This window comes from Orcinus orca, chromosome 20 (assembly GCF_937001465.1).
Source record: "Orcinus orca chromosome 20, mOrcOrc1.1, whole genome shotgun sequence".
Taxonomy (NCBI): Eukaryota; Metazoa; Chordata; class Mammalia; order Artiodactyla; family Delphinidae; genus Orcinus; species Orcinus orca.
The window spans coordinates 17,613,985-17,640,875 of NC_064578.1; the positions used below are offsets into that span (position 1 = coordinate 17,613,985).

At 50.5% G+C, this 26,891-nt stretch overlaps 2 protein-coding genes across 5 annotated transcripts in view; both read right to left on the minus strand.

Moving 5' to 3' along the window:
- Nucleotides 1–42: 42 nt before the first annotated feature.
- On the minus strand, nucleotides 43–25,092 carry HAS3 (hyaluronan synthase 3). 4 transcript variants are annotated; one of them, XM_049703991.1, is made up of 5 exons: nucleotides 24,959–25,020; nucleotides 24,579–24,649; nucleotides 7,530–8,165; nucleotides 4,215–4,316; nucleotides 43–3,402 (listed from the first exon to the last, which is right to left on the minus strand). In XM_049703991.1, exons 3-5 carry the CDS (start codon nucleotides 8,163–8,165, stop codon nucleotides 2,479–2,481), a joined length of 1,662 nt encoding a protein of 553 aa, XP_049559948.1. In that variant the 5' UTR covers nucleotides 24,579–24,649; nucleotides 24,959–25,020; the 3' UTR covers nucleotides 43–2,478. The 4 variants fall into 4 exon arrangements, with proteins under 4 accessions (XP_049559948.1, XP_033290149.1, XP_049559949.1 ...); XM_033434258.2 differs by lacking the exon at nucleotides 24,579–24,649 and having other exon boundaries at nucleotides 24,959–25,092; XM_049703992.1 differs by lacking the exons at nucleotides 24,579–24,649; nucleotides 24,959–25,020 and adding an exon at nucleotides 19,536–24,570.
- Nucleotides 25,064–26,891, minus strand: part of TANGO6 (transport and golgi organization 6 homolog) — a 177,481-nt gene continuing 175,653 nt past the window's right edge. The window contains exon 18 of the mRNA XM_033434253.2: nucleotides 25,064–25,810. Coding sequence (XP_033290144.1) covers nucleotides 25,634–25,810 — 177 coding nt within the window. The 3' untranslated portion in view covers nucleotides 25,064–25,633. The remainder of the gene's footprint in view (nucleotides 25,811–26,891) is intronic.

Genomic DNA, 26,891 nt, shown 5'->3' on the forward strand with positions numbered 1-26,891 from the left:
TAGCTTTTGTTAAGTACAAAGAGGGAGGGAGGAGCTCAGAGGTACCAGCATTATGTGAGAATCTTTATTTTGACAAATAAGTGCAGTATAAAAAATTTGACCTGAAAGTAAAAAAAAACAACAAAAAATAAAAATAAATATGTTTACAAATTATTGTAGAAATAATACAAAAGAGGATTAAAATTCTCATTGAGGAAAACCCAAAATGTGTCCAATTGTATAAAGGCTCTTCCCTTACAAGAAACGGGAATAAAGCTGAAGACCCAGTTTGGTTTCGCTGCTGAAAAATGTACAAAATAACTTAGAAAAACCAGTTGAGGTCAAACGTTGTGGGCCCACTACTTGTACCTGCCTACTCTTGATCTGGAGAAAGTTGATTGTCACAGAGCAAGGCAGAGCTGATGGTAGGATAGCCAAGAGTTCTCCATCTGGGAGTCCATCCTACATTAACCTTCAAGTAAAAGCTGAAGAAAAACAAGCCCTTAGTGAAGTCTGCGCTCTGCAGTTGGCTGACCGGATTTCTTCCATTGTAGTGCTCAAAATAGTTTACTTCTTGGCCAGCAAAAACATGGAAGAGCCTGGAACAACTGCCTTCAGCAAACACCTGCCGCCTCTTCCCAGCCTTCATGGATTAGGCCTGATGTCAACCAGCAGTCGTCTTCTTACAAACTCAAGGTCTGTGTGATGCAGCAGTGTTCGCTGCAGCTGGAAGACCCCCGAGTTCATGGGAGATGAAGCACCAGGGTTTGCCAGTCTGGCTCAGAGCACACTTTGTTCCTTCGTAGGAAGCACCTGGGCACACTAGAGGCTTGCCCCCTCGACTACTGTCCACCTTAGTGCTGGTTCTGAGGGCTCAGCAGGCCCCTCTGAGGGTGGATGTTTGGCGAGAAAGCACACTTGAGCAAGCACCCTCTAAGTCAAAGGCTTAGTCAATATCCCAGTTTTCAAATCCAAGAGCTCAGAACAGTCTGTGGATTGCAGATCTGTAGAAAATGGCCTTCCCTCACTCCCCCTCCAAAAAAGAGGGAAATCAAACAGCCTCGAGAGGCGTGAGAGAAGAGAAGAACCTTAGGATTTAGATACCAATTCCATCTCCTAGTTTGGTTTCTGGACAGAAGCAAGCAAATGCAGTAGTGACTATCCACAACTTGGCTGTAAGAATTCCCTGGAGAAGCCACTGAGGAGAATGGACAGTCTCAACAATGATCAGCTTGGATTGAGGGTTCCCTTAGGGAACACTGAAAAGCTTTCCATTAGAGGTGATTGTCAACAACCGTAGCCTGAACGTCATGGGTACCGCTCATCTGCCAAGGAATCTGTCCAGGCAGTTCCAGGACTGTAGGCAGTGTGGTCAGAGGCTCCTAATAGCTTTTCCCTACGTGCTGAGGGCAGGCTTGCCTATTGCAGAGGGGCCCGTGAGAGTCCAGGCTCTGTGTCACTCGCCACCTTGAAAAACTTACCCGATGAGGAGGAGGGTGGAACAGGTGACTATCACTGTGAAGTGAAGCGAAGTGAGGAGGCTGTCTTAGACTCAGTCAGAGCTGAATTTGAGAGCGGAATTCAGGAGTATACAGGTTGAAATACCCAAGCCCTCACTTCCTTTCTGAGCATGTTGGGGTTTAATCTTCCTGGTAGATGACGAAAACATTTTACCTCCTCAGCAGAGATCACAGACAAGACAATCTAGATATGTGGGCAATTTCCAGGTAGAATACATTCAGCTCAAGGCCTCCATAGCGCCTTGAGCTATGGCCTTTAGCACCACCACCACCGTTTGTTCCTCCTGGCAAACTTTCCTTTTTAACATATATATACACACACTTCACACTTAAAACCAGTCCAGTGCTAACTCCCTGCTAGTCTGGCTCATCCTTGGGATGTTGAGATGTGGAATGCAGTACTTCACATAAGAAAGCACCATTCCTGGACCCTGTTTTCTGATGCCCAAAGATCAGGCTTCTGGGCTTCGTATTTCAGGCACAATCTTATTGCATTGATAACTAGAAAGAGGCGGGGACACGTTACTAGCTGGCCCAGATCTCTCAGAAATTCTCCCACCACCTCTGATTTTGTTCAGGTGGGCTAAGAGAACCGCTTCCCACGGGCCCTCCTTGCTTACTCACCCGTCAGAAGCTGCCACTAAATGGAACTTATTGTTTGGTTTAGCACACTTCTGAGTTCCCTCTGGATCTCAGGGGAGGAAGTGGAATGTTGCCCAGAGGCCACTGTGTGCACAGAGGCGAGCAGACAGGCGGCCTGAAAACATACATGCCTCCTCCATCACCCTGAGCTGGACTTGCCTCCTCTAAGCAGAGCTGGCCCAGGCCATACTACAGTCACCATTCTTTGCACTTCACATTTGTCCTTTGGACCATTAAAAAACTAAAACAGCACTCCCTCCTCCCTCCCACCCCATCTTCTCCATTCCCCTTCCCTCCCTTACCCATTGCACTTTTCCCGCTCTGCTTGAGGGCTACGTCACACCTCAGCAAAAGCTAAGCTATACTGCTCTGGCTTCTTCCCGCATCGCCGGGCAATGATGGCCAGATACAACATGAGGAGGGCCACCCAGTAGCAGCCATACAGGATGGCCCCAGAGACAAGGAAGGCTAGCTCTGTCTCACTGAACAGATCCTGGCAGTAAGCTGTGTAGGCCAGCCCCCCAAGGAGGACTGCCACCCAGATGGACACAGGGATGAGGCCAATGAAGTTCACCACAATGGTTTTTCGGCCAGAGGTACCCCAGCCAGACTTGTTGATGGTAGCAATGGCAAAGATCTTGGCTGGCAGGAGGCTGGACATATAGAGAAGGGAGTATAGTGACATGAAGATCATCTCTGCATTGCCCCGAAGGAAGCAGGCGTATGTAGCCTTGATAATGCCCACCAGCTGCACTGTCAGCAGGAAGAGAAGAATGTTCCAGATGCGGCCACGGTAGAAAAGCTGTATGACTGTGGCGATAAGGAAGAAGGGGAAGAAACCCGTGACCACTGATTCGTAGGTCATCCAGAGGTGGTGCTTGTGGAACCACAGAGAGTTGTAGAGCCACTCGCGGAAGTAAGACTTGCTCCAGCGGGTCTGCTGGTTAAGCCACCGGAGGTACTTGGTGGGGGTCTCTGTGAGGCATTTAGAGCGAGCTGTATACTTAGTCCTGTAGCCGAGACTCAGGACTCGGTTGGTGAGGTGCCGGTCATCCCCAAAGCTGCACTTGCTGCCTAGGAACTTCTGATGGTACCAGTCCTCCAAGAATTGCTGAAGGAGGCTGTTACGGTACATGCCCAAGGGCCCGCTAATGCACTGCACACAGCCAAAGTAGGACTGGCAAGCCCGCTCCACGTTGAAGGCCATCCAGTACCGCACACTGCTCAGGAAGGAGATCCATGAATCGTATTTGTTGAGGATCTGCAAGGGAACCAGAGATGCTGGGCCTCCTTGCCTGAGGACATGAGCCCCAGGAGACAGACACCAGAGACCATGAGGCCTCCCTACACCCCAAGTGCTGGAGCCCATTGCTCCAGTTCCTGGCCGTGAGTCCTTGCCCAGCCAGAGCTGGGAAACCAGAGGCTCAGAGGAAGCGACCACACCCAGTCACTCTCCCCGGCACCAGCCCCACCTCTCCTCCGTGTCATCTGCACCGACTGTCCCAATGAAGTTGCTCTAGCAGTTAAAGCCACCTTCAATCTCAGGAGGCAGCCTGTGGTGGTGGCCAAGAGAAAGGCTTGAGAAAGAAGCACACACCCCAGCCACCCATCCTGACCCTTTCTGCAGCTGGAAAGCTTCTTGGGAAGACATGGTATGTTGCCAGCAGTACCCTTGGAAGAAGATCTGACCCTTTATTTGTACCATACTGCCCGGAGCTCTTCAGTGCAACGTCCCTAAGAGCAAGGGTTTCTCAGGGGTCTAACTTCGGAGTTGCTTGGTGCACCACTGGCCAGAAAGGAAGCCCCCTCCAGGATGGATGGCCTCAGAACACTGTGCCCCTCCCAGCAGCATAGGCTCTCTATATACCTGTTAAGTAATTTCTCCCCACTTAAAAGAACAGCAAAGGGGTTGGGTAGCAGATGAGCCCTTTGATACCATTGAAAACTGTCAAAGAGGAAACACCCCTCCAAAACACTAGGAAGTCAAGATGTCCATTCCTAAGCATATCCAATTAGATTAAGAAGCAGAAAGAATCCAGACCCCCCCCCCAGGAATCCTTGGTTACTTCTTACTTGGACATCTCCCCCGACTCCTCCTACTTGGGGGTCCTCCTCCAGGACTCGAAGCATTTCAATTGTGCAGGCTGGATCCAGCACAGTGTCAGAGTCACACACCTGCAGAAGGAATGCACTATCAGTCCATTTCGACCTCAGGTACACACACACACACACACACCCCTTTCACATGATACACTTCAAGCTACTAGCAGAGAAGTCTATGCCAAATAGAAAGGGTGAAATGAATAACAAAGGAAAGTAAGAAAACGAGTTCAGGTACCAGGCTTGATAGCCACTAGACCGAGAGATCTCCAGGAGACTTTCCGTGCTGGGCCCAGAAAGGGAGAAGTGCTTAGCACTGGAGAAATCTTTAGCCCCTTACAGAGCCAGCCTCCTCAGAAGTGGTCTTAAAATATTTCTCAAAATAGTATTTCTCTTCAAAATAGTATTTCTCTTCAAAAAGTCATTGAAATCAGATGACAAGCATTGTGGCTAGACCAGGGCCAGCAGACATTTCTCAGAAGGCCAACAAATGGCTCCTGCCAGAGGCTACTGCCCAAAGCTTGCTCATAGGATTATTAAGAACAGGGTCTTCCCTGTTTCAGCCTCTGGCCTCTTAGACAACCAGCCTAAGTGGAGGATGTATTTAGCCCAGTCACAGGACCTCTAATGAGGCTTCCAGGCCTTTTGTGTTCTGTTGGCCAAGTCTCCCAGATCGGGGCATGGCATGGCCAGGGGCTGCTCTCACACAGATTCTACTCTGGATGGGCCTGGAAGCTGGCACCAGCTACCTCCAATCAGGACCTGGATCAAATCCTGCCCACCTGCCCGCCTTTCCTAGGGAGACTCCTGGTTTATTTCTAACAGGTGGCCTGTTATTGTTATTAGTTGAACCTGGGCTACGAACACTTACTCTGGTGGCTGACTCCTTCTTTGTTTTCTAGAAAATTGAGATGATACAAAAAGCCCAGATAACCAGAGTAGAGGAATTGGTTTCCTGACCCCTGAGAGAGCAAAGAACAGTATCCACAGATAAGCCCAAACCCTGTTCTGCAAAAGCCTAAAATCCTTTTACTAAAGTTGCTGAGGACCTATTAGCCTTCAGGAAGGGGGCCACCCTCTACACTCCAACCCTATGCTTGCTCTCTCCACGTTGGAAGACTCAGTGGCCATAGACAAGCAGCAGAAAGCAGAGGGGGAACCAGGCAGAGTCATCACAGCCACTCCCTCCTACCTGCACAATGACACATCCTTACAATCCTGGCCCAGACTGGGAAGGCCCTAGGGAGCCTCAGGCCACTCCCAGAGCCCCCTCAGCTTACAGGCCAAGCTTCCCAGGGCTGCTGGTCTCAAGACTACTTCCTGCCATGACCCTATCTCATTCCTCACACTGCTTGGCTTCCCTCACCCCAGGGAGGTCTTTCCAGCTGAGCAAGGTTAGGAAAGTTAGAGCTCTTGGCTGCCTGAGTTTCCCCACTGGCTGGAGCAGGGTTATCTCCCGAAGAGGGAAAGACACCTTCAGCAGGGCTCATGAAGACAGGCAGAAACCCAGAGTGTTTAATGACTGGTGCCCAGGGCTGCCCCAAGTAGTGAGCCCAGAGCCTTCAAGAGAAAGGCTGGCTCAGGTGCATGAACCTATCTGCTGATCCACCAGAGCACAGAGGAAAGGAAGAGGTGTGGTAGAGCAGGTCTGGGGGGATCCTGTGCTTCAAAGGAGTAGATGACAGAGTCACGACGGCTTGAGCACGTGCCAGGAGGGCTCAAGGGCTTTTTCTAAATCTTCTGAGTCCCCAGGCAAGTCTCAAAGGCCCCTTGACCCTAGGTGAACTGCAGAATCAAGAACTGTCTCACATCCCTCCCTCTCCAAGGCTGAGGAGGTCCTTGGGCCTAAGAAGACAGAAAAAGACAAATATGCCAACTCTCACTGCAACTTTCTAAACAGCCAAAAACAAAAAATCTGTGGCAAGCTAATTTTAGGTGGGTACAGTAAAGAAAATTTGAATATTGGAGTATGCAACATGCTGTCAGCAAGACTGCTGGCACGTAGGTGGGCTACCGCAGCAGCCACTATCCATTCAGGCGACAGAGAAGGGCAGGAACAGAGGAGTGGACAGTGGATGCTGGACCAGAAATCTGGGGTCCTGGGAGTCAGTTTCTACTTGGTACTGAAATGCATGACCTTTCATCAGTTTTCTCTAGGTTCTGTTATTTGAAAATTGGAGCAGGGGACTTCCCTGGTGGTGCAGTGGTTAAGAGTCCACCTGCCAATGCAGGGGACGTGGGTTCGAGCCCTGGTCCGGGAAGATCCCACATGCCGCGGAGCAACTAAGCCCGTGTGCCACAACTACTGAGCCTGTGCTCTAGAGACCACGAGCCACAACTACTGAGCCTGAGTGCCACAACTACTGAAGCCCGCACGCCTACAGCCCACGCTGCTCAACAAGAGAAGCCACCACAATGAGAAGCCCATGCACCACAATGAAGACCCAACATAGCCAAAAATAAAATTAATTTAAAAAAGGAAAAGAAAATTGGAGCAATGTTAACCTTGTCAGCATAATAAAATTTCCAGGTTGGTGTCAATGCCTGCTTTGGCTGGAAGCTAGGCAGGGTCTGTTCAGGGTCCTGGCCCTGCCAAGACGGCTGCAGAATCGGGGTGGGGGATGATTTGCACGTGTCCCTCCACCTCACAGATAAGAACTTGACACCGGAAAGAGTTGGACTTTTTAGCCCATAACTAAAACTATTTGAGTGCTTGGCAGCATGATTTTTTTTTTGCTCTTCCCCACACTTCTTTATGAAGAGGCTCATCCCCACGTTGCCAGTATCGAGGCAGTATCGTACAGCGGACAAGGACAGACTGCCGAGGCGCAAATCCTGGCTCTGCACCTTACTGCCATGTGACATTAGGCAAGTTACTTAGCCTCTCTGTGCTTCAGGCTCAGTTTCTGTAAGTGGAAATAATAATAGTACCTATCTCCTAGGAGTATTACGAGGATTAAAAGAACTAAAATGTATGAAGTGCCTACAACAGTGTCTGGTATAAGTAAATGCTATACACTTTACACCTGTTTGCTATTATTGGGCTACCAATCCATAGACCTGCCCAGAGTCACAGAGCTAAGTAACAGCAGAACCAGGATTCCCTCCCAGGTCTTTTTAACCCCAGGACTGCTGTTGAGAACCATGGTGCCTACTGCCTTCTTAAGTGCAGAGGAGGAATGTGCACAACACAAAGGACCTAGACTGGACCTAAAAGTCCCCAGGAGAGTATGCCTGCCTAGCTAGACACATCCACATGTCCACATACACCTAGGGAGGCACGCTTACCTGGATGTAGTCCACTGAATCACCAAGAGCCTTGAAGGCCGTGTACATGACCTCTCGCTTGCCTCCCCACTTCTGCATGATGCATGAGAAGGTGCTGGCCTGCACCACGTTGCGCACGCGGTCCATGCCCTCCTGAAGGCTGGCCTCCGTCTCACCCTCACCCGCCTCATGGAAGTTGCTGCGCCACACAAAGAAGCCGGCTTGCTCGGTGCCACCTAGCACCTCATGGAAGATGTCCAGCATGTAGGCATCCTCCTGGCGATTGCCATCCACCACCATGACCACCTTGAGGTCGGGGAAGGCGATGCGCTGGGCTGAGCGCAGGCACTTGCGCAAGTAGTCGGGGTCCTCCTGGTATGCAGCGATGCAGAGCGCCACAGAGCGCCGCAGCGGGGAGGGCAGCTTCAGTGGCCGGCCTGCCCGCCGCATGCGCCGGTGCTCCAGGAAGGCAAACAGGCTCTGGATGAGCAGGTGCAGACCCAGGATGGCACCATACAGCCCGAAGGACAGGTAGTGTTTTTCTGTGTGGATGAACTGGTAGCCTGTCACATAAGCTGCCAGGATGCCACCCAGCACTGCCAGGGCAAACAGGCTGGTGCCCACCACACGAAGGGCTGTTGTCAGCTGCACCGGCATCTGGTGGGAGAAGGTGGGAGATGTGGGTCAGGCGGAGGCAGCATCCCTGGTCAATGGCAGTGGGGGCATTTTCTCTGGGCCTGGCCCAGAACCGGGAAAATGACCCACTAATAAAAACAATTACCATTTATTGAGCATGACTAAGACTGTAGACTCAGAAGCCAGACTACTGGTGTTCAAATCCCAGCTCTGACACTATCTGTGTGACTGTGTTCTACCCCTTAGTTAATTCATCTGTAAAATGTGGGTTGCAGCACTAACTTCCTAGCATCTTTAAGGATTAAATGGGTTACATATGTAAAGCACTTAAAGTAGCATTTATTATTGTTAGACAAACCAAAGCCAGAGAGAGCTGTGTGATACCTAGCTGGTGGCAGAACTGGGATCTGCCTGACCCAAAGCTCTCATAGGCAAGCTTCAGTAGGGGTGAGCCTGAGGCCAGAGGAAGCTCTGAGCACCTGAGGGGCCAGGAAGAAGGATGCGGGGGGTGGGGGGACAGGGGCAGGTAGGCAGCCTCTACCTGGCCTATACCCACTAGGGGATTACACCAATGAGGCCCATGAAGAAAGTGGGGAAGGAAAAGATAGGAAACAAAGAGATGCCAGAGGAAAAAAAGAAGGAAACAGCTTCCCTTTCTCAAAACAGCTAAATTGGTAAGAGAAACTTTCCCTATGTTCTCTGCTTTCTCATCTTTTTCTCATTTGAGAGGCAGGGAAGAAAGGGAAAGCAATCAGGAAAAGCAGACAAGGTTGAGAAGAGGAAATGAGCGCTGGGGTGTGGACGGCCGTCCTGGAAGCCCAGCACTGGGGCACCAGAGGGAACTGCAGCCACCACTGCAGCAGCCTGGGAGGGGTGGCTGCCTGGGAAGCCCCATCTACTTGGTCCTAGCGCCCACATAGAATCTCTGTCCACGTCCCCCTGCCGCACCACTCCTGGAAATGCTGCCAGGTTTTGTTTGCAACCAAGTCAGGGCTTCTAGCATCTGCCCAATTGGAGATAGCTTTTTTAATGAAAAGAGCCTAGCACTCGGAACCAGAAGTCTTGTGCTTGAGACAGCTCTACTACCTCCTGGCTGCCTGACCTTGCCCAAATTCTCTGGGACTTAGCATCCCCCTCAGGAGGGATTCCAATGGTTTCTTGCTCCATAGGTCTCAGGTAAATCATTTTACTGATTAGTAGCCCTGAAAGATTACCCAAGTCAGGAGGTGGATGCGGATGGGAGAAGGCTGATGAGGCCAGCTCCCTGCCCTCCATTCTGAGGCCTTCTCCCCATCTCCCCTCCTTGCCACCTGCCTGATCTGGAGAATCCTGTTTCCTCCACCACCACCACCACCACCCACCCTTTACAGACAATGAGGTCTCACTTCCAAGCTTGCTCCAAGTCTACGTCTCACTAAACCCAACTCCTGACCCCCACCTCAACACAAACACACTTTCTTGCCGGGGGTCTGTTCCCCTGCCACCTCTCACATAGGAGGAGTGAGGAACACGCAGTTAGTGCCTCAGTCAGCCGGAGACTCAGGCCTCAGCATTCCAGCAGCTTCGGTCCGGAAAGTACTGTTGGCAGCCTCGCCTCTCCGGGAAGCGCGGCCTCCGGGCGCTCTGCCCCGCCATCCCGGGGAGCCTGCCGCGTACTTCCTCTGCAGGACTCCCGTCCTTCCTTCTCTCCCCCGCCCCCTCCCCCCCAGCCCGCGGCCGTCGCACGCGCTTGCGGCCCAGGGGTCCCTAGGCCCTGCATCCACCGCCCAGGAGCGCCCCCGCCCCCTCTAGAGCTCGCATGCCATGGGGGCGCTGCGGGCACTACTGCCCGCCTGCGCTCTGGGAAAGGGCAGGGGGCGCCGAGGCCAACCCAGCGACCTGCCGGGCGCTGGCGCCCCGCCTCGGTGCAGTGCCGGAGGCGGTGCCCACCAGGTTAACGCAGCCAGGAAGACACTGGCCAGGCTTCTCGCCCACGCCAGAGCCTCGCCTTCTGGCGAAGGCGGTGCCGGCCACACCCACGTGCGGGTTTCCCACGACCCAGCCTGGAAGGAACAGAAAACCCAAGGAATCAGTCGACCCAGGCCTCACTCATCTCCTCGGGGGCTCCAGCTACCTTGGCAAAGTGTGCCTGCAGACAAAGACGGCGTCCCCGGTGTCGCCGGCCCCCTCCTTTCCCAGGCGGGACACCCTCCTCCCCTGCTCAGGAAGTGGAGACATTACCTCGGCACCCCTACGCCACAGAGGACCCAAGAAGGTCCCGCAGCTGGAGACCCCACGTGCAATCAGGCGCTGGTGCGGGGCTCTGCCTCAGGTGGCCCTGCCCAGACAGGGGGCCGTGTCACCCCGAAGCCGGCGGAGGGAGCCTCTTGCCCCCCATACCCTTCGCTCGGAAGGGATCAACGAGAGCTCGGCCCCGGTAGGCTAACGCGCACCCGGCTTCAAGGGCAAGAGGTTGGGGGCGCTCCCTAAGCCCTCCCCCCACCCCCAGAGATGAGGGAAAGAGGAAAACCCCAGACAAGGATGCACGCCGCCAATCTACTCCCGACACTTTGCGGGGCTGCCCAGTCTGCAGCCTCTCCAGCTGACAGGTGCGCCCTGCTGCGGGGCCCACACGCGTCGGGGTGGAAACTTGCGCGCGGGGTAGGGGCTCTTTCCTTTGCTCCCGGCCGCCCTCCCGGCCCCTCCGAGCCCGCAAGGGAAGGGGAGCCCAGGCCGCGAGTACGTGCGGCCGTGGCCCGGCTGACCCGCAAAAACCCGGGCGCCAAGCATCTTGGTGCCTGGACAGGTGCGAACCCCTGGGCGGGCCTGGGGCAGGGAGAGACTCCAGCCAGCCTCATGCCCCTCACCGTCGCCCGCCTCCCAAGCCATTCACAAACCAGGAGCCACAAGGGAGGAAGGGAGGAGAGGCTGGAGAAGGAGAGGATGGAGGAAGAAAGGGAGGAGGGGTCAGCTGGGAGGGGGCTGCAGGAACGGGAGCCGGGAAGCTTGGAGATGCCGCAGCCCTCAGCCCGCCTCCCGGCGCTGGACGCCGCGCCCGCACGGCCCCGGGAGCCGGCGGGGTCCGCGGGGCTCAGCAAGAGGCACCCCTGGAGCCCGGCGCGCCCGGGTACCCCGCGCGGCCCGCCCCTCCGAGGCAGCCGGCCGGCCGGGCCTGCGCTCACCGTGCCGCCGGCTGCCCGCGCTCCGGTGCTCAGCAGGCCCGCGGCTGCTCCATGCCCCTCCTCCCGCTCCTCGCCGCCGCGCCTCGCTCCACCGTGCGCCGCCGCCACCGCGCGCTCCGACTGAAGAGCTCCGGCCCCACCGAGCCGCCTTTAAGTACCTAGCGCGTCCCCGCCGGGAGAGGCGCCCTCCTCCGGCCCTGGGGCCGGGAAAGTTGGGAAGAGTGGGAGGGCTCCCCCGAGGGCCGCGAGGTAGCACCTCCTTCCCGGCTCGGCCAGAGGTAGCCCCACGCGGCCGGCGCGCGGTTGGACGCAGGCTCCCGAGTGCACGCGGCTACTCCAGTTCGCAAAGACTCAAGAATCTCCGCACCCTCCGAAAATGGGTTCCCCCTCCGCCGCTCTCGTTCCGGGACCAACTGCCCAGGGGGAGGTGGTCATTGTGCTCAACCTAGAACCTGAAGCGTAGTTAACTTCAGTATAACCCATAAGGGCTTCCAAAATTATGACTCTCAGTTGCCCCCTCCTCTGCAAAGCGGGGGAGCGGGTAGAAATCCCTCGACTGCAGCACGCGGAGGGACTGTGCGCTGTATAGGGTAGTCCCTAAAGCCCAGACCCCAGAACCTTCCTGCCGGCAAAAAAAAAAAAAAAAAGGCGCAGAAGAGAATACTTGTTAAATACAAAAAGACTGGTCAAAGGTGTTACCAATTGTGACAAGCTTAGCTTTCAATCCCGCAGTGGGGCGCTGATGACTTTAACGCTTTTTCAAAAGCTGCAATGGTTTTGCAAGAACCTTGTAAGTTCCAGTGTCCTAAAGCCAAAACCAACTCTCCTCTCCTTTTTACACCTTTATTTCCAACATCCATGACCTCCTAAATTCCCAACTGATCTCATCGCCAGAGGCTTCCAAGCTCCCAAAAGCTGGTGCTAGACTTGGGTGAGGTGAGGTCGCATGGGGTTGGGGGGGAGGTGGGGAGTTCTTAGCAGAGGAAGTTAGTTCAGAACGAGCTGAACACGCTGGGTTTCTAAATCTCAGAAAATCTTGGAGGTATTATAATTGAAGACTAATAAAAAATGAATTTACATATCTTCCAGATACACCTGGGACGATTTCCATCACTTTTTCCAAGCTGCAACAAATTTATAGGAACCTGAGTTGCAATCTGTAAGCTGCTCCTCTCAGAAGTCTTAGGGGCTCACCCTGACTCACTCTGGGCCACAGAGCTCACCCCTCAGTCGCCCAGGCAAGCAGACCCCTGGCACACCTCCTCCACTGCCGCCCCCCCTCCCGCCCCGCATCTTGTGTTACATAAACCAAATCACTTCTGGCTTTTGCTTGAGAAAATCATCACTAATATGCTACATGGTTTAAACATTGTGTGCTTTTTAAAACTAGTATTCGCGATGCGAATGTGTTTTGAACCTCAGATGGGCCCTATTAAGAGCAAACAAGGCACAGGTGGAGAGAGAAGCCCTTGGTTAAGAGGAGGACTCTGGAGTCAGTTCTGCCCCTAGCCGTGTGGCACTAACCTCAGTGTCTTCATCCCAGAAATGGGATTGAGTATCTACCTGACATGGATGTCACAAGGACTGAAGCGACTGACTGACAGTAAGTGCTCAGTAAAGGTTAACTGCAGCCAACTTCAACCAGAGAATGGCATCTGCTTGCCGATGCTATGGATTCTACATGCCTATCCCTCTAGGATGTGACACTTGGTGACAGGAAGTTCAGAGATCAGTGTTCATGAAAAATGCCTTGTCTCAATTGCATTACGGACTCCTTGAGCTCTAGGCCACCGCCTCTACATCCAGGAGCATCACAGAGCCTGGAGTTGCCAGAGACTGGAGGAGCTATCTGATTCTACCTCCCACCCAAATTTGCCATCTGCAAAATTTTAGAACAGGGGAAACAAGCAGGGGCTGGGCGGCAACAAAGATGAGTGCATCGGCCTGGTGGGGAGCCAAGGTCCCATTTAAAGGAGATGTCCCTTTGAGAGGGAGGGCCCAGCATGGCCAGGTGCTCTGTTGTTGAGAAGCCAGAAATCCAGATTTTTACGTGAAATCTCCTCATATTAAAGTGTTAGCTACTAATTCAAACGTTAAAAAACACTCCACAGGCCAGGCCAAATGTGTCTGTGAGTCAGATCCAACCAACTGGCTACTTGCAAGTGACCTGTTTAGACGCTTTAGGAATGGAGCAGCCAGTTTGGAAAGGTCCCGTCTGCCCTCAGCAACACAGCAACATGACATCTTGGGTGCAAGTTTCCTGGGGCTGCTCCAGGATCATCTCATGCCTAGTTAATTTCTAAGGCTCCAAATTGTCCCACAGGCTTAGTGCCTGTCTCACGCAGCTGGTTCCAGGGTTGCGCTGGTACAGCACAACCTCACTAGTCAGTTAAAACCTCCAAAATGAACGACAGGTCCAGATGCAACATTATGAGAACAGTAAACACTCTGCCCATATCAATTGCCTTGGCCCCCTAAATGGCTTCCCCCGGGGAGCAAATTATCTTTTTCTGGTCTGCAGAGCCAGCAACCTGGTGTTATCAGGCAGCTTGGAGAGTCTTTACCTTTGTGGCCCGGCAGGATTTGCCTGTAATTAACATCCACTTTGCCGTGACCTATTTGCATTCATCTCTTCAGGGGGAGATGGGTAGGGGAATCCTTAAGGGTCTGATACAATAAAGCTCACGTTTATCTCTGCTTACCACTGGGGATTCAGAAATAGGACTAATTCCATACCCAATTACTTAAAAATGTGAATTCAGAGGTTGCTGAATTGGCTTTTACACAGGTTCCAGAGGGTAAGCCTCCTATTCAGCTCTGTAGCAGAAGATTCATGAGGCATTTCAACATTCATTTACTAAACACTGAAGACCTGATCCGAGCAGAGAAGGATGCTTTGGCACTGCAAAGTCTCAGGCTGGTCCCTGCCATCTAGATGGTTATCCGTTTTGAAGAAAAATACACTTGAAAAATTAAGTCACCGTACAAGAAAGTTTATAATGTTGATGAGAGAATCCAACTGCAAGAGTTTGAAGATTTCGGGAAAGAGATCTCTGTGAGCTGGTATGGGCTGGGCAGTTTCATGGAGGACTTGAGCTGACTGTGTAGAGAGACAAGAGCATTCTAGACAGGAAACAAAGCTTACGAACAAGAGTAGGTAGAGGAATGGGTGAGGTGTGTTTGAAGGCCAGCAAAAGAGAGGTCTGGATGAAACAAGAAATTTACACTGAAGAAGTTGCAACGGTGCCTGCTCTGTAGAAAGTGCCTGATAAAGTCTAGCTGCAGAGAAGAAGGAAGCTAGGGATGGATTCTGGAAGGCCTTGGATGACTGAATAAGGAGTTTGGATTTTATCCAGTAGGTAACAGAGAATATTGAAGTTGTCAGAGCAAGGTAGTAAGAGGCTGTAAGTATTGTTTGGGGATGGCTGAGCCAGTGGTGTTTTGGGGTAAGGACTAGGAATGGGGTAGGAGACCTGTTAGGAGGCAGATAAACCACAAAAAAGGGGTGAGAAAGGGCAGCTGTGAGAATTGTTGGTGCTGCCCTCAGGAAGTGGAGGTGAGGGCAGGCAGTGCCAACTATCTTGGGCACAAGCGAGAGTACAGGTGGAGGAATAATCAAGGAAAAGAGACTTCTACAGTTCGGAGGGTGGAGGGGGCCATTCTCAAAGCTCTGGAGGTTTTGAGATGACTGGAGCTGACAGTACCACAAACACATATTTCACCTTTCAACTAATTTTCAAATCCAAACCCATGAAATACTCAAATACCTTTGTGCCAATAGAAGCCTGCCATTCGATCCCTCTTGTCATCACTCGTGCTTGAAGCTGCGGGACAACCCTGCCAGCCAGTAACCAGGAGTTGCTTTGCTCTGCTGGTAGCCTAGTGAATGACTGGGTGGGGGAGGGGCGGAGGGATGGTCTCGCTCCACAGGCTGCCCCCTCCCCCTCTGACCTCACGCTTTAGTGCTCCACCCTGGCATCCAGCCCACAGCCTCTAGCGAAGCCAAGCAGAATGGGGGATGGCAGCCAAGCCACCAGGTCTCCCCCAGTCCCTCCAGGCTTCATCCCATCCACTTCCTCTGGGCTGACCACAATCAAAACCTCTTGAAGGTAATGAAGGTGAATTTAAATTGGCCCCCAAAGAGTAGCTGGTTATGCCCCCCAGCTGACTACACAGGGCCTCCTCCTCAAGGCAGCCTAATAATCTGCCACACTAGTTCATACATAATTCCAAGTGGAAAACGTGTGCCTTGACAGCGGCAAGGCAGCTACTACCAAGCAAAGTTATCCCTTCATAACTCTTCCCTCTTACCGACAAGTACTCTGTAATCAGTACCATTTCTAGGTGCTATGTTTGAAGAAGCAGGCTTAAGGATTTTCTGTCCTGCAGTTACAATGGTTAGATTTTAACTCCAGTCTCCCTCCGTGGATAGAAGAGTCATTTTCATTTCAAAATAAAGGGCCTCTGCTCTGCTGGAGGCAGAGCTGCCAGCTCCTACTAAGGGGCTAGGTTCTTTTATGCTGGCTTGAAGGTCAGGATTAGAAGGGCACACAGAACGATAACCAAGTGTCAAGCCAGACCTGGAGATGCTTTCTTGAAATCCTGAACAGAAAAAGCTCTTCCTGGCCATCTTTCCTTCCTCTCCCTCCCCCAGGTGAATACAGAAAGAAATCCAGAAGGCGATTTTAAACCATAACCTACCTTCTTGGCAGAATATTGTGCAGCTACTAAATATAATGTAATGTTCGGGAAGAGAATGTAGGAATAGGCAAAAATGCTTATAATGCAATGTTAAGTAAAAAAGGCAGTATACAAAAATTGTCATGTATGAATGACTACATTTATGTTGTTTTCTTTTGAATCCTATGAATTAAAGGGCAGGAGAGAAATTCACCCAGATATTAAGATCAGGTTTGTTTGGGTGGTAGAACAATGAATTTTTTCTCTTTGCCCTTTTCTCTGTATTCTCCAAACATTCTATAAATAAGTATAATAGTCTTGTAATAAAAAGATTATTTTAAAATGATATGAATTGTAAATTCACAGAATTTCCTTCTAAACTAGCGCTGGGTGGGATACAGCCCATATCATACGTGGGCTCATGTGAAAAAGTCTGGCAACCTCCGTCTGCTAAGAAAGCAGGAAAGTTGGGAGGGCCAGGATATAGGATTAGTGGTAGCCAAAACTCCAGTACTTTGCTTTATTTAAATCCCTCCCACTGTTCCTTTGAGAGAATTTTTGCAGGGAAAAGGGGAGTATGTAGAGCTGTGCCTGCTCATCCAGCAGCTCTGAGTAAATTATAAAAAGACTCCTTCTTCCTTCCTCCTGGCAACACAGCCCAGAGCCAGGGCACACGGCTTGCCTGGCACAGCCCAGCTGGTGTCAGCCCCCACTCAGCCCCTCATCCAGGGTCACGGTGATCCTGGGGAAGGGAGGCAGGTGCACTTAATGTGGGCTCTAGTAGTACCCTGAAAGGATGCTTTTCCTGAAAAAAAGTATTTCCAAGAATGATGATGTCAACAGCATTGCACTCCTGCCCGGGGAGAGGCTGTCTCCTCTGGGTGCTGTAAACCTACCCCCATGCCAGTACCAATGGGTACGTCCACACCCACACGTGCACGTAACATACTGTACACAGAACGGACACACGCGTACTTGCTCATTACACAAGCGCACACTCACTTTCCCGGACTTCAGCGGGATGCAATCCCAGCCTACAGCCCCAGTTGCAGGATCAGCAGGAGAAGAACAAAACCACTTAAGGTAACCTTGTTCCAAATTCATTTGGCTTCATTACAATAACATCAACCACAGTTCTTAAATGTGCTGGCGCTTCTGCTTCATGTCCTTGTTCTTGTTAGTCACTGTCACAGAGGAGGTCCGAAGCTGGATCCTCCATAAAAGCAATTAGAGAAGAGCTGAGGGTAGAGGCAGTCCCCATCAGCTCCTTCATGGGGAGAGACCCCCCAAAATATGTCCCACTCTCAGATTTTTTTTGTTAGGACACCCCCCCTAACTCACTCTCTCTCTCTCTCTCTCTCTCCTCTTTTCTCACCAGATAAGCTAATGTAGTGGTTCTCACGTCTGGCTGCTGCACGTTAGACTTTTAAAACCTGGGAAGCTTTCTGAAAAACACTAATGCCTGGACCCTATCCCAGATCGATTTAGTCACAATCACTGGGGGTGAGCCCCAGGCTTGAATTTTTTATTTAATTCCCTAGGAGACTCTATTACACAGCCAGCAGTGAGGACGCATCCTGAGGATTCTCCTCAGCTGGGTTTGCAAGTGCATTTCTGGCACTGGGAGGACAGCAGACAGCCAGCCAGTCCCAGAGGTGAGCTCCAGAGCGTACAAGTATCTATCCATTTTCCTCCAGCACCATGCCTGCCACACTTGTTTGAATTAAGTGACCTTAAAAACTTAACAATGAACCAATGAGCTACTAAGCCAGAAGGAAAAAAAAGAAAAAGGAGAAAAGACGCTGATATGAGGTGGAAATTAGGAGGGAGAGCCAAGGAGAAACAGAGGCGGGCAGACAGGACCAGCTGGGCACGCCACTCCCAGATCTCCGGATCTACCTGGAATTGGGTTGATATAATCTTTTAGTTGGCAAAGGTGCTGCCTGCTTTTTCCAGAAGAACTGGGGGAAAGCCACGGAGGAGAGAGTTGCCAAAAACAACTAGGATTAGTTTTTGTTTTACAAAGGACAGGACTTCTGCACACTGAGGACTTTTCCTACCTAGAGGATGGGTTACGGTAGTGGATATGGGCTGCTCTCTTTTGGGGCATGGAGTCTCCATGACTCTCTCTCACATGGTCCTGGCCTTGGCCACAGAGAAACACCCACATGGCTGATGCTGGAGCCTTGTTCTTTGCACTCTCTGAACAGCACTGATACAGTTTCTTTGGAAAGTGGCAGGGGGATCACCCCACGCCCAGCTCTTCAAAGCATCAGCACAACCATTCTTTTAGTAAAGACAGCCTAATTTCAGGCTGGCCCTTCCCTAAGATTAACAAGGTCACCATAAGTTTTGAAGTTTGGAAAGTGGTGTGTGGTCTAATAAAGAGGTGTGTGAATGTGTCCCACCCAGGCACTGTTCTGAGCAGGTTTTAGCTCTTAAGGCAGACAGTGAAGATTAAATTTTACATCATTTAATAAACCACTTAAACGCCCAGTAGCTCTTCCTAGTTCCCCAGCAGAGAGGGTGCTCCTGCAGCTCCGAATCTGCCCCGCAAACTGCCCTCCTCTCATAATACCAACAACTCTCACCCTCAGCCCCCCCGCTGCATCTCTGAGATGGAGTTAGGTGCTGGCTAACTGGTTCCTATAAGAACTAGCAAATGAAGTCAGAAGTTTCTCTGCTCTAGTGCACTCACTCGCTTCTCCCTTTGTCTCTTCCCATCTGCAAGAACTTATCTCTCTGGACCTTATTTTTCCCTTCTGCAAAATAGGGCCATTAATTCCAGTCTCATTTTTTTCTCTGAAGGAATGGTATGGAATAGAGCTATCAATGTATATATGTGAGAAATACATACACACGCATTAAAACAATCCATTGTTATCATTCTGAGATACCAAAATCTGAGAACCGAAACCCTGCTTACAGGAGGTAAAAGGGTAAAACAAACAAAAAACAACAAACCTTCAAAGGAGACATTTCTGGGCTCTGACTGGAGTTCACGGGAAGACTTACTACATTTTCTATGTTCCCACACACGGCGCAGCAGCTTCAAGGGTCTACTACCTTAGCCACCCCCAGAAAGAAGAATAGGCCTTTCAATGAGCAATTTACAAAAGCTGCCAAAGTACAGGAGCAGGTGGGCTGGGGGGCTTTAGCAAATCTCATCTCCGGCTGCTAGGCAAACTACAAGGTCAAAAACAAGATCTATAGCAAGTTCTGGTGTTTGAGGTTAGGTTTTGATGTACGTGGACACTATCTGGAGGGAATCAGGGCTGAGGTTTATCTTGACATACATGGTCCATCTGAACAAGCAGGGAACCACTGTCTTTATCCTCACTTATAATAACAGTTTTTTACCACTTGGAAATATAGTGTCTATTGGGTGGCAAAGCACAGAGGCTAAAAGCTCAGCCTTGGGAGCCAGACTGCCTGGGTCCAAATACTGGTTTGGCTACTTCTCACTAACTATGTAATCTGGAGCAAGTAATTAGCCTCTTGTGTGCCTCAGTTTTCCCATCTGTAAAACAGGGATAATAATAATACCTACCTCGGGACTCCCCTGGTGGCGCAGTGGTTAAGAATCCGCCTGCCACTGCAGGGAACATGGGTTTGAGCCCTGGTCCGGGAAGATCCTACAATGCCTCGGAGCGAGTAAGCCCATGCACCACAACTACTGAGCCTGCGCTCTAGAGCCCGTGCTCTGCAACGAGAAGCCACCACAATGAGAAGCCCGCGCACCGCAACAAAGAGTAGCCCTCGCTCAACGCAACTAGAGAAAGCGTGCAGCAACGAAGACTCAACGCAGCCAAAAATAAATTAATTAATAAATAAATTAATAAAAATAATAATACCTACCTCATGGGCCCAGTGTGAGGATTTAGTGGATTAATATATGTCAAGTGTACAGAAGAGCACAATAAGCTCTTTATAGTGTTAACTGATTATGATGTACAGTGATGTAGAGCTACAGCAATCATTCATCCTGGGTTTTACAGGATGAACCTGATACTTTAAGGGGCCGTCAGACCCGATGTCCTGAGTCTGGGGTGGGAACCATGGTCATTAACCTGGGGACACCTCTAACCCCATGAGAAGGCATACCCTAACACTCAGGACGGAGTCTCAGAGCTGAGAGCCTAGTCAGAGCTCTTTTGAATACACCTGCAGGAGCTCAGGATTTCTCTCCAGGACGAGTACTTGTAGCTGGACTTTGGCTGCCGGTGAGCATACTTGCAAAGTGTTATTGTGCCCCTACCGGTGGTTTTGATACACAGAAAACTCCATCCCCTGAAGATTTCCTGGGCCTGAAATTATTTAGAGAATGGTGTTAACACTTTGCTGTGGTGACTGAACCTGCATTGCATGGTTATTAAAGCAGTGTCAGCTGAGGATGGAGGAACGTAGATCGGCACAAGCGTGTTGGTGGAAGGAACACTGAAAATATTCGTATCTTCTGGATCCAGCCTTCCAACCTTTTAGGACTTATCCTATAGAAACACTTCAGTATGCAAAGAGTTATGCTCGAGAATCATTGAAGAATCATTGGAACTTAGAAATAATTCAACTGACCATCAAGAGGCAAATGCTTAAACCAGCTGTCGTTCATCTATACAATGGAAGACATGCCACATCACAGGGGAGAGGGGGCTGTAAGTACTGAGTGTCTCCAAGGTATGTGACTAAGAAAAAAATCTATGGGACACTTTTTATGGTGACAATCCCATTTTTGTTTTTGAAAGCAGTAAGGTATATTCATGTTCGTTTGGGAAAAGGATGAAAGGAAGGAAAGATCTAGAGGGATATACACCCACCTGCTGGTCAGTGGTAACCTTGGGGTAGGAGTGGAGGTGAGATTGCGAATTCTTCTTCATTACATATACTTTAAATTTGTTATAATTCATAAAACATATAATCTGTGCGTGCACGCACACACACACACACACACACACACACACACACACACACACGCAGCCAGGGCATCTGTACCTGAGGGCTCTGCCACTCCTCAGCACTCTGAGGGCAGGGGGCCAGCACAGGGTCGGCATCCCTCAGCTCGTGTCAGCAGAGTTCCAATGACTGCTTTGTGGGACCCACATGCCGGGGCTCCTGTGTGTATATGAGCTCCTGAGTGCTTCTCAAGCTGTGCTCTAGTTGAAAGGGCTTTGCTGCTATACTAATTTTGGGGGGAGAGGCTCCTTAGGATTCAAGAGATGTTCAAAAGAGTCTGCCTCAAGCCCCCCAGGAGACTTGGGCCAAATTCCACCAAAAGGGAATAACAATAGTTTGCCTCTCTGTTCCACGATGTTGTTGTATCATACAAGTTCATGGGTAAAAAATGACCTTCCAAACTAAAGGAAACACAGAGTAACTGATCTTGCTATTCTATGCCCCCAGGGACTGCAGAGTGTCACGGGGGTGGGGGCAGGTAATACCTGAGCTTCCTGGGAGTACGGACCTACCTGAGTCAGCATGAAGAACACTGGGGAGGGACAAGAGGGATGACCCTTCAAATAAGTGGGTGCAGCCCCTTCCAGGGCTGATGGTGCAGGTCTGCGCTGCCTCTACACCTGCTGGAGGCACGGGGTACGCTGAGCACAGCCCTGAGCCCCGCCAACAGGGAAGAGTGCAGCAGCCGGTGTTCTAAGAAGACAACTCCCCAACCCCCAAGTGGCCAGTCAGCTCCGAGCAGAGTGGTGCATGGAAGTAAGGTGCCGTGCACTGCAGGGAGGCTGCTGCGTGTGACTGCAGAAGCTCTGTGGCTGCAGAACTCGCTGGAGGACACAGCACAGCCCTTAGAGGACACGCCTGCTGCTGTCCAGGAGGCAGTGGAAGAAGACCACCCCCCATGCCCCCGTCGTGGTCAGGGCAGAGCGGCTTGCCTCCCACAGCCCACCCTGGAACTCAGCTCCCGTTCTGACTCTCTCCCTTGCCACTGAAATTCCAGCTGAGCTTTTGGATTTCTGTGCAGAGAGACTGCAGAAGCCAATCTGGTTTTGTACAGGTCAGGTGAATCATCCCCCAACCAACTGATCAACTTTCACGTGTCTTGGCCATCCCTCCAGTGCAGGCGGCAGGCAAGGCTCCCTTCACTCACAGCCTCACAGACAAAGAGATGGAGCAGGGCGGGGACAGAGGCCAGACCAACCCGTCTGCTGTCCTCTTTCTTCTGGGGCCAATGAGGAGAAACGGCTGCTGCCAAAGAAGGCGTTGGTGAAAGGGGATGGGGCTCACCACTTCCAAACTGAGAGAAAACTGTGGTTGGATGTGAACAACTTCTGGCTCAATACATTTCCCATTTTACAGCTTTTATCATCTTGGCCTCAAAGCACTTTCCAAAAACAAGCTGAAGGGGCTTCAGGTGGAAACAGGTCTGCGGCTGCCCCCTCACTCAGAGCGGTCCACAGGCTCCACGTTGTTCGGCACGTCGCCCCCTGCACCCCCTCCGCTCCACTTCCTGCCCGCTCACTGGGCCCAGCAGCACTGCCCCTCCTCTCTCACCTCCGGGCCCTGGCACTCGCCACTCCCTCTGCCTGGACCACTCTTCCCTCAAGTATCTTCATGGCCGCTCCTTCACCTCCTTCTGATCCTTACTCAGACTTCAACTTCTCAGTGAGGCCCTCTCTGGACAACTTATCCGAAGTCACAGCTCTCACCCCACACACTCCTCACCTTTCCTTCCCGACTTGATTTTTCCCTAGAGCATTTATCACCATTCGATATCCTGCTTTATTCTTTATCTTACTTGTTGCCTGTCTCCTCCTGCTACAACGTAAGCTTCCCCTGAAGGTAAGCATTTTGTTCACGGCAGTGTTCTCAGCATGTGGTGCTACGTCTGGCACATAGTAGGTGCTCAACAAATTGTTGTCGTCGTTGCCTGTGATTCGCTTTCCTACCCTCCTGTCCCTGGTCAGCCCTTACACGTGGATGGGTCGGCAGAGCCATAGGAAAGTGAAGGAATGGAGAAGAGAGGTGAAGAAAGAAGAATATGAGCATATGGAAAAGTATGTGTTTGGAGAGACGATAAGGAGCAAAGTGCAAGTTAAGAGATTTCTGATTAAATAACAGAGTGTGTGGAAGGGTAAGTTTGTGCCAAGGAGGAAGGACAAAACAGCAGAGAGGGAAGCTCTCCAGAATGTCCAGTAAGTCTAACCTGATCAACCAGTCGACACTTGGGCAGAGAGCCTGGGGTTTGGCTGCAGCCACAGCTTTGGGCCCCTGCCTGACTCTTGCCACAGTGCCATCCTCTGGAGACCAAGGGAGATGTGCCGGTGGCCTAGAAGAGGAGGAAGAAGCAGGGAAGGGAAAGGGGGCAAGTAAAAGACTAATGAGTGATACAGGGGGGCGTGGGACAGACTGCTACGCAGTGGAGGGGACTGGAGGTGCGAGGCCAGGAGAGTGTCTGTAGCAGAGACAAAGGGAGGAGACTGGAGGAGCAGCAGGAGGAGGTGGCCGCAGACGGAGGAGAGACGGGCAGAGGTGGGAGGCAAGCACAGGGACGCTGCTATTACACAGAAGCAGACACGCGTCTCGGGCCTGTGCAGGAATGTGTCACTATTGCTCCTGCCATCTGCCCCTGGAGTTCTGTGCCTTTTTCTTTTTCTTAAGTTTTGCGTTCTTATTATCGTAAAGCTCTCAATTCTCATGCTTTCTCAAGGATGGAGACATATATAGATACAGATATCTATATACATATCTATACATATCTATATACATGGGAGATTATTTTACAATTTGGTAATTTTTAATATTTTGGTCATATTTGGTGTTTAGAAGGGTTACATTACGGTATCCTCCCCTTGAGTTTGGTAACAAGGACAGAAAAGGTCACTCTCTGAAACTGAATCCATCAAAGTCAATAAAGAACAGATGCTTTTAGCCAGTTGCCAAATAATTCAAATTAAGAGGCAATTTATAAATGGAGATAAGGGGACCACAATGCTTTGTGAGGCACTCCCTAGACCAGGTGTTTAGACTAGAGACTTTCTCAGTCTAATCAAGCTGATCAATTAGGATATGTCCTCAGAACTGAAATACATTTAATGCAAATAAAGTTGTAAGTTAAACCAACCATCTAACATACCTAATCTGATTATCTTAAGTGGGTTTTAAGGGGTTTAGTTAGAGGAAGGCCAAGAAATAAAAACTTTTAGTGTATATCCAGCTGGTCCAAAGGAGATTCTTCTCTGATTTGAAAGCCCAATCCTGATTTTCTAGACACCCTTGATTTGGAGAATGGAATAACCAGCTACCCTAGCTGAACGGAAATATTCCTTGGAAACATCTGACTGCTTCTGTTCACTGCTCTCTAGGCTAACCTGTGGGCCATAGCTTTCTGTGAGCTGGCCTCTTTAAAGGGATGCTCACCACAAAGGTTCTAAGCTAAGGACGTGCCTGTAATCAGGCCAGAAGAAAATAGCCTGATGTTAACTGGCAAGTGGGCTTCTAGACAGTCCTTCAGTCACCTGAGAGTTCTGGGAAATTGTGTTTTGGTTCTGCTGGGCCTGGTCACCAGAGAGTGGGGATAGAATCCTGTGATAAAATTCAGCCCTGCAGAGCTGAGGACTGGTTAAGGACTCTGGGTTAGCCTCACCAAGGTGTTGATGACTGGGACGGGTTGTCTGAAGCGATCATCCAGTACGTCCTTTTTGTCTTCTCTTTTAGCTGCAATCAAAATTCAGTAACCAAAATATATAAATAGATAAAAAGACGTCTAGAGTGCTACGTGTGAAATGACTTCAGTAAACCTGGCATCAGGTCACCAATACATAATGCACTTTCCAACAGGCATTTAGCATGAACACATTGTCTAAGCATTCCTCTTTCTCAAGGAGCAGAAGACTGAAGGCGGGATATAAACTCTCTCATCTGAGATGTTTGTGGCTCTTTTCTCCTATAATCAGGGCAACTCTGTGCTAACAGTAGCAGAGGGAGTGAAAGAAAATGGCCTGGGAGGGCAAACACAGCACTTACCTTTCTTCTCTGGAAGATTCAACCAGCTTGATTCTCTTTTCTGGAGATCAAATCCTCAGCGCCATAGCTTTCCATCTCAAAAGCAGAAGACCAGATTCAGACCTGTTATTCTTTCCAGCCAAGATAGTTTTATTCCAGTTTTGCATGTTTTGATAACAATTTCCTTTCCCTCCCTCCCTACAATTGCGTCTCTGTACCCTGAAATGCCTCTTGAGCATCCAAGGATGACCAGCTCTGGCTGCTCCTCATTACAAGAGGGACAATCTCAGCATGAAAGAATATCAAGACATGTGACCTATGGGTGGGCCAACCTCCTCTACTCAAGTCGCAAGAGAATGGTCAATTAATCAAATTCCACCGGTTGTGTTAAAAATATACTGCCATCAGGTAGACATCCTTCTCTAAATGCTACAGGACAGTGAAAAATGTGCAGGTTAATGAGATCTGTAATCTTTTTTTCTTTTATCGGCACACACTTCAGGCTGGATGCAGGATGGCTAAATAGGTGCTTTAGGAAGGTCAGCCCGAAGACACACAGGACCAGAGACATAAAGCCACCTCCGGGGGCAGCCATATTGCCAGCACCAAAGGGGCAGTGGGGCCACCTGCTGGAAGGCTTGGGCACTGCTCTGGCTGCTTGGTCCCTCTGCCTCCTCCATGTCCTTGGAGGTTGGTCTATGGCAGGACCATGATCTTTTTCTCCAGCTTCTGTGGTGGGAACAGGAAGTTTCTCATTATCTCATCCAGCTCTTCCAGGGCCAGCTGGGCATGGAGCTTGGCAACGTCATCGGACTCCAAACGTACCACGTGCTTCAGCAGGTGGTAGAGATCCTTGAGGACGTCCCTCAGCACCTGGATGAGAGAGACAGAGTCATGGCCATCTGTCTACTGTGCCAACATTTCTCAGAATGACCTAACTGCCTTCTCCTGTCTGAGGAGTTCTGTGAGGAAACCCACAGGCTCCTTTAAGAAGATAACGCATGGCCCTCTCAGGTTGGAGATCGAGTGGGGCAGCTGTACTGAGGTAGGCTTCCTTTTGGGTTTCTCATGCACTCCTGACCCCTCACTACACTGGCCTTGGTGGCTACTGCTCCCTTTTAGCCCCAGACCCCTCCCTTCAGTTCCAAGGCATGGCACAGACCTCAGGACCATAGGCAGGCAGTACTGCCCAGATACGGCTGCTCCTGAGAGCATGTTTACCAGCATTCTCCTCTCTAGCTCCCACAAAGCCCTCTGTGACACCCACTGAACAGGCACCTATCTTATGAAACGCAGGAGGCTATTTCTTCAGCAATCATGCTTTTCCTTGCCACTACTTTAAAAATTTTCTACCATTGTTTCATGTCCGTGTCGTTCCCTCAGTCACTATAATTTTTTTTCAACTCCAACTCTGCAATGGGAAGCAAGAGAGGACTCCATAGACACAGTCACACCCATTTTTCACATCCAATACTCTGATCTGATGGTCTGATATGGAATTGGGAGGGTGCCAGAGCACCTACTCCCAGGAGCTTCTAATTTTGTCCCAAGTCCTCCTGGCTTGGGAGCCAGAACTTCTAGCAAGAAATGGGTTCTTCTAGCAGAAGAACAGGGAAACTCAGAGGAAGGGGCCTTAGGGATCATTTAGTCAAATGAGGGACTGAAGACTCCAGGTCACAGGGGGTCACATGTCTTGTCTGCAGCCACTTTCAAAGTTACTCCTGGTTGAGGGCTCTTTGCCTCAAAAGTTACAATTTTTTGGGTCAGGTACTGCACTAGTATTTTCCATATATTATCTGATTTTTATGCCAGTCATATAAAGAAAGGAAAGCCCCACTTTACAGATGAAGAAACAGGATTAGAGGGTTAAGTAACCTCCCAAGGTTACTCTGCTAAAAAAGGGGCAGAGCCAGTTTTTAAACATTCAGAGCTTGTGTTGTTTACTTTTACTGAA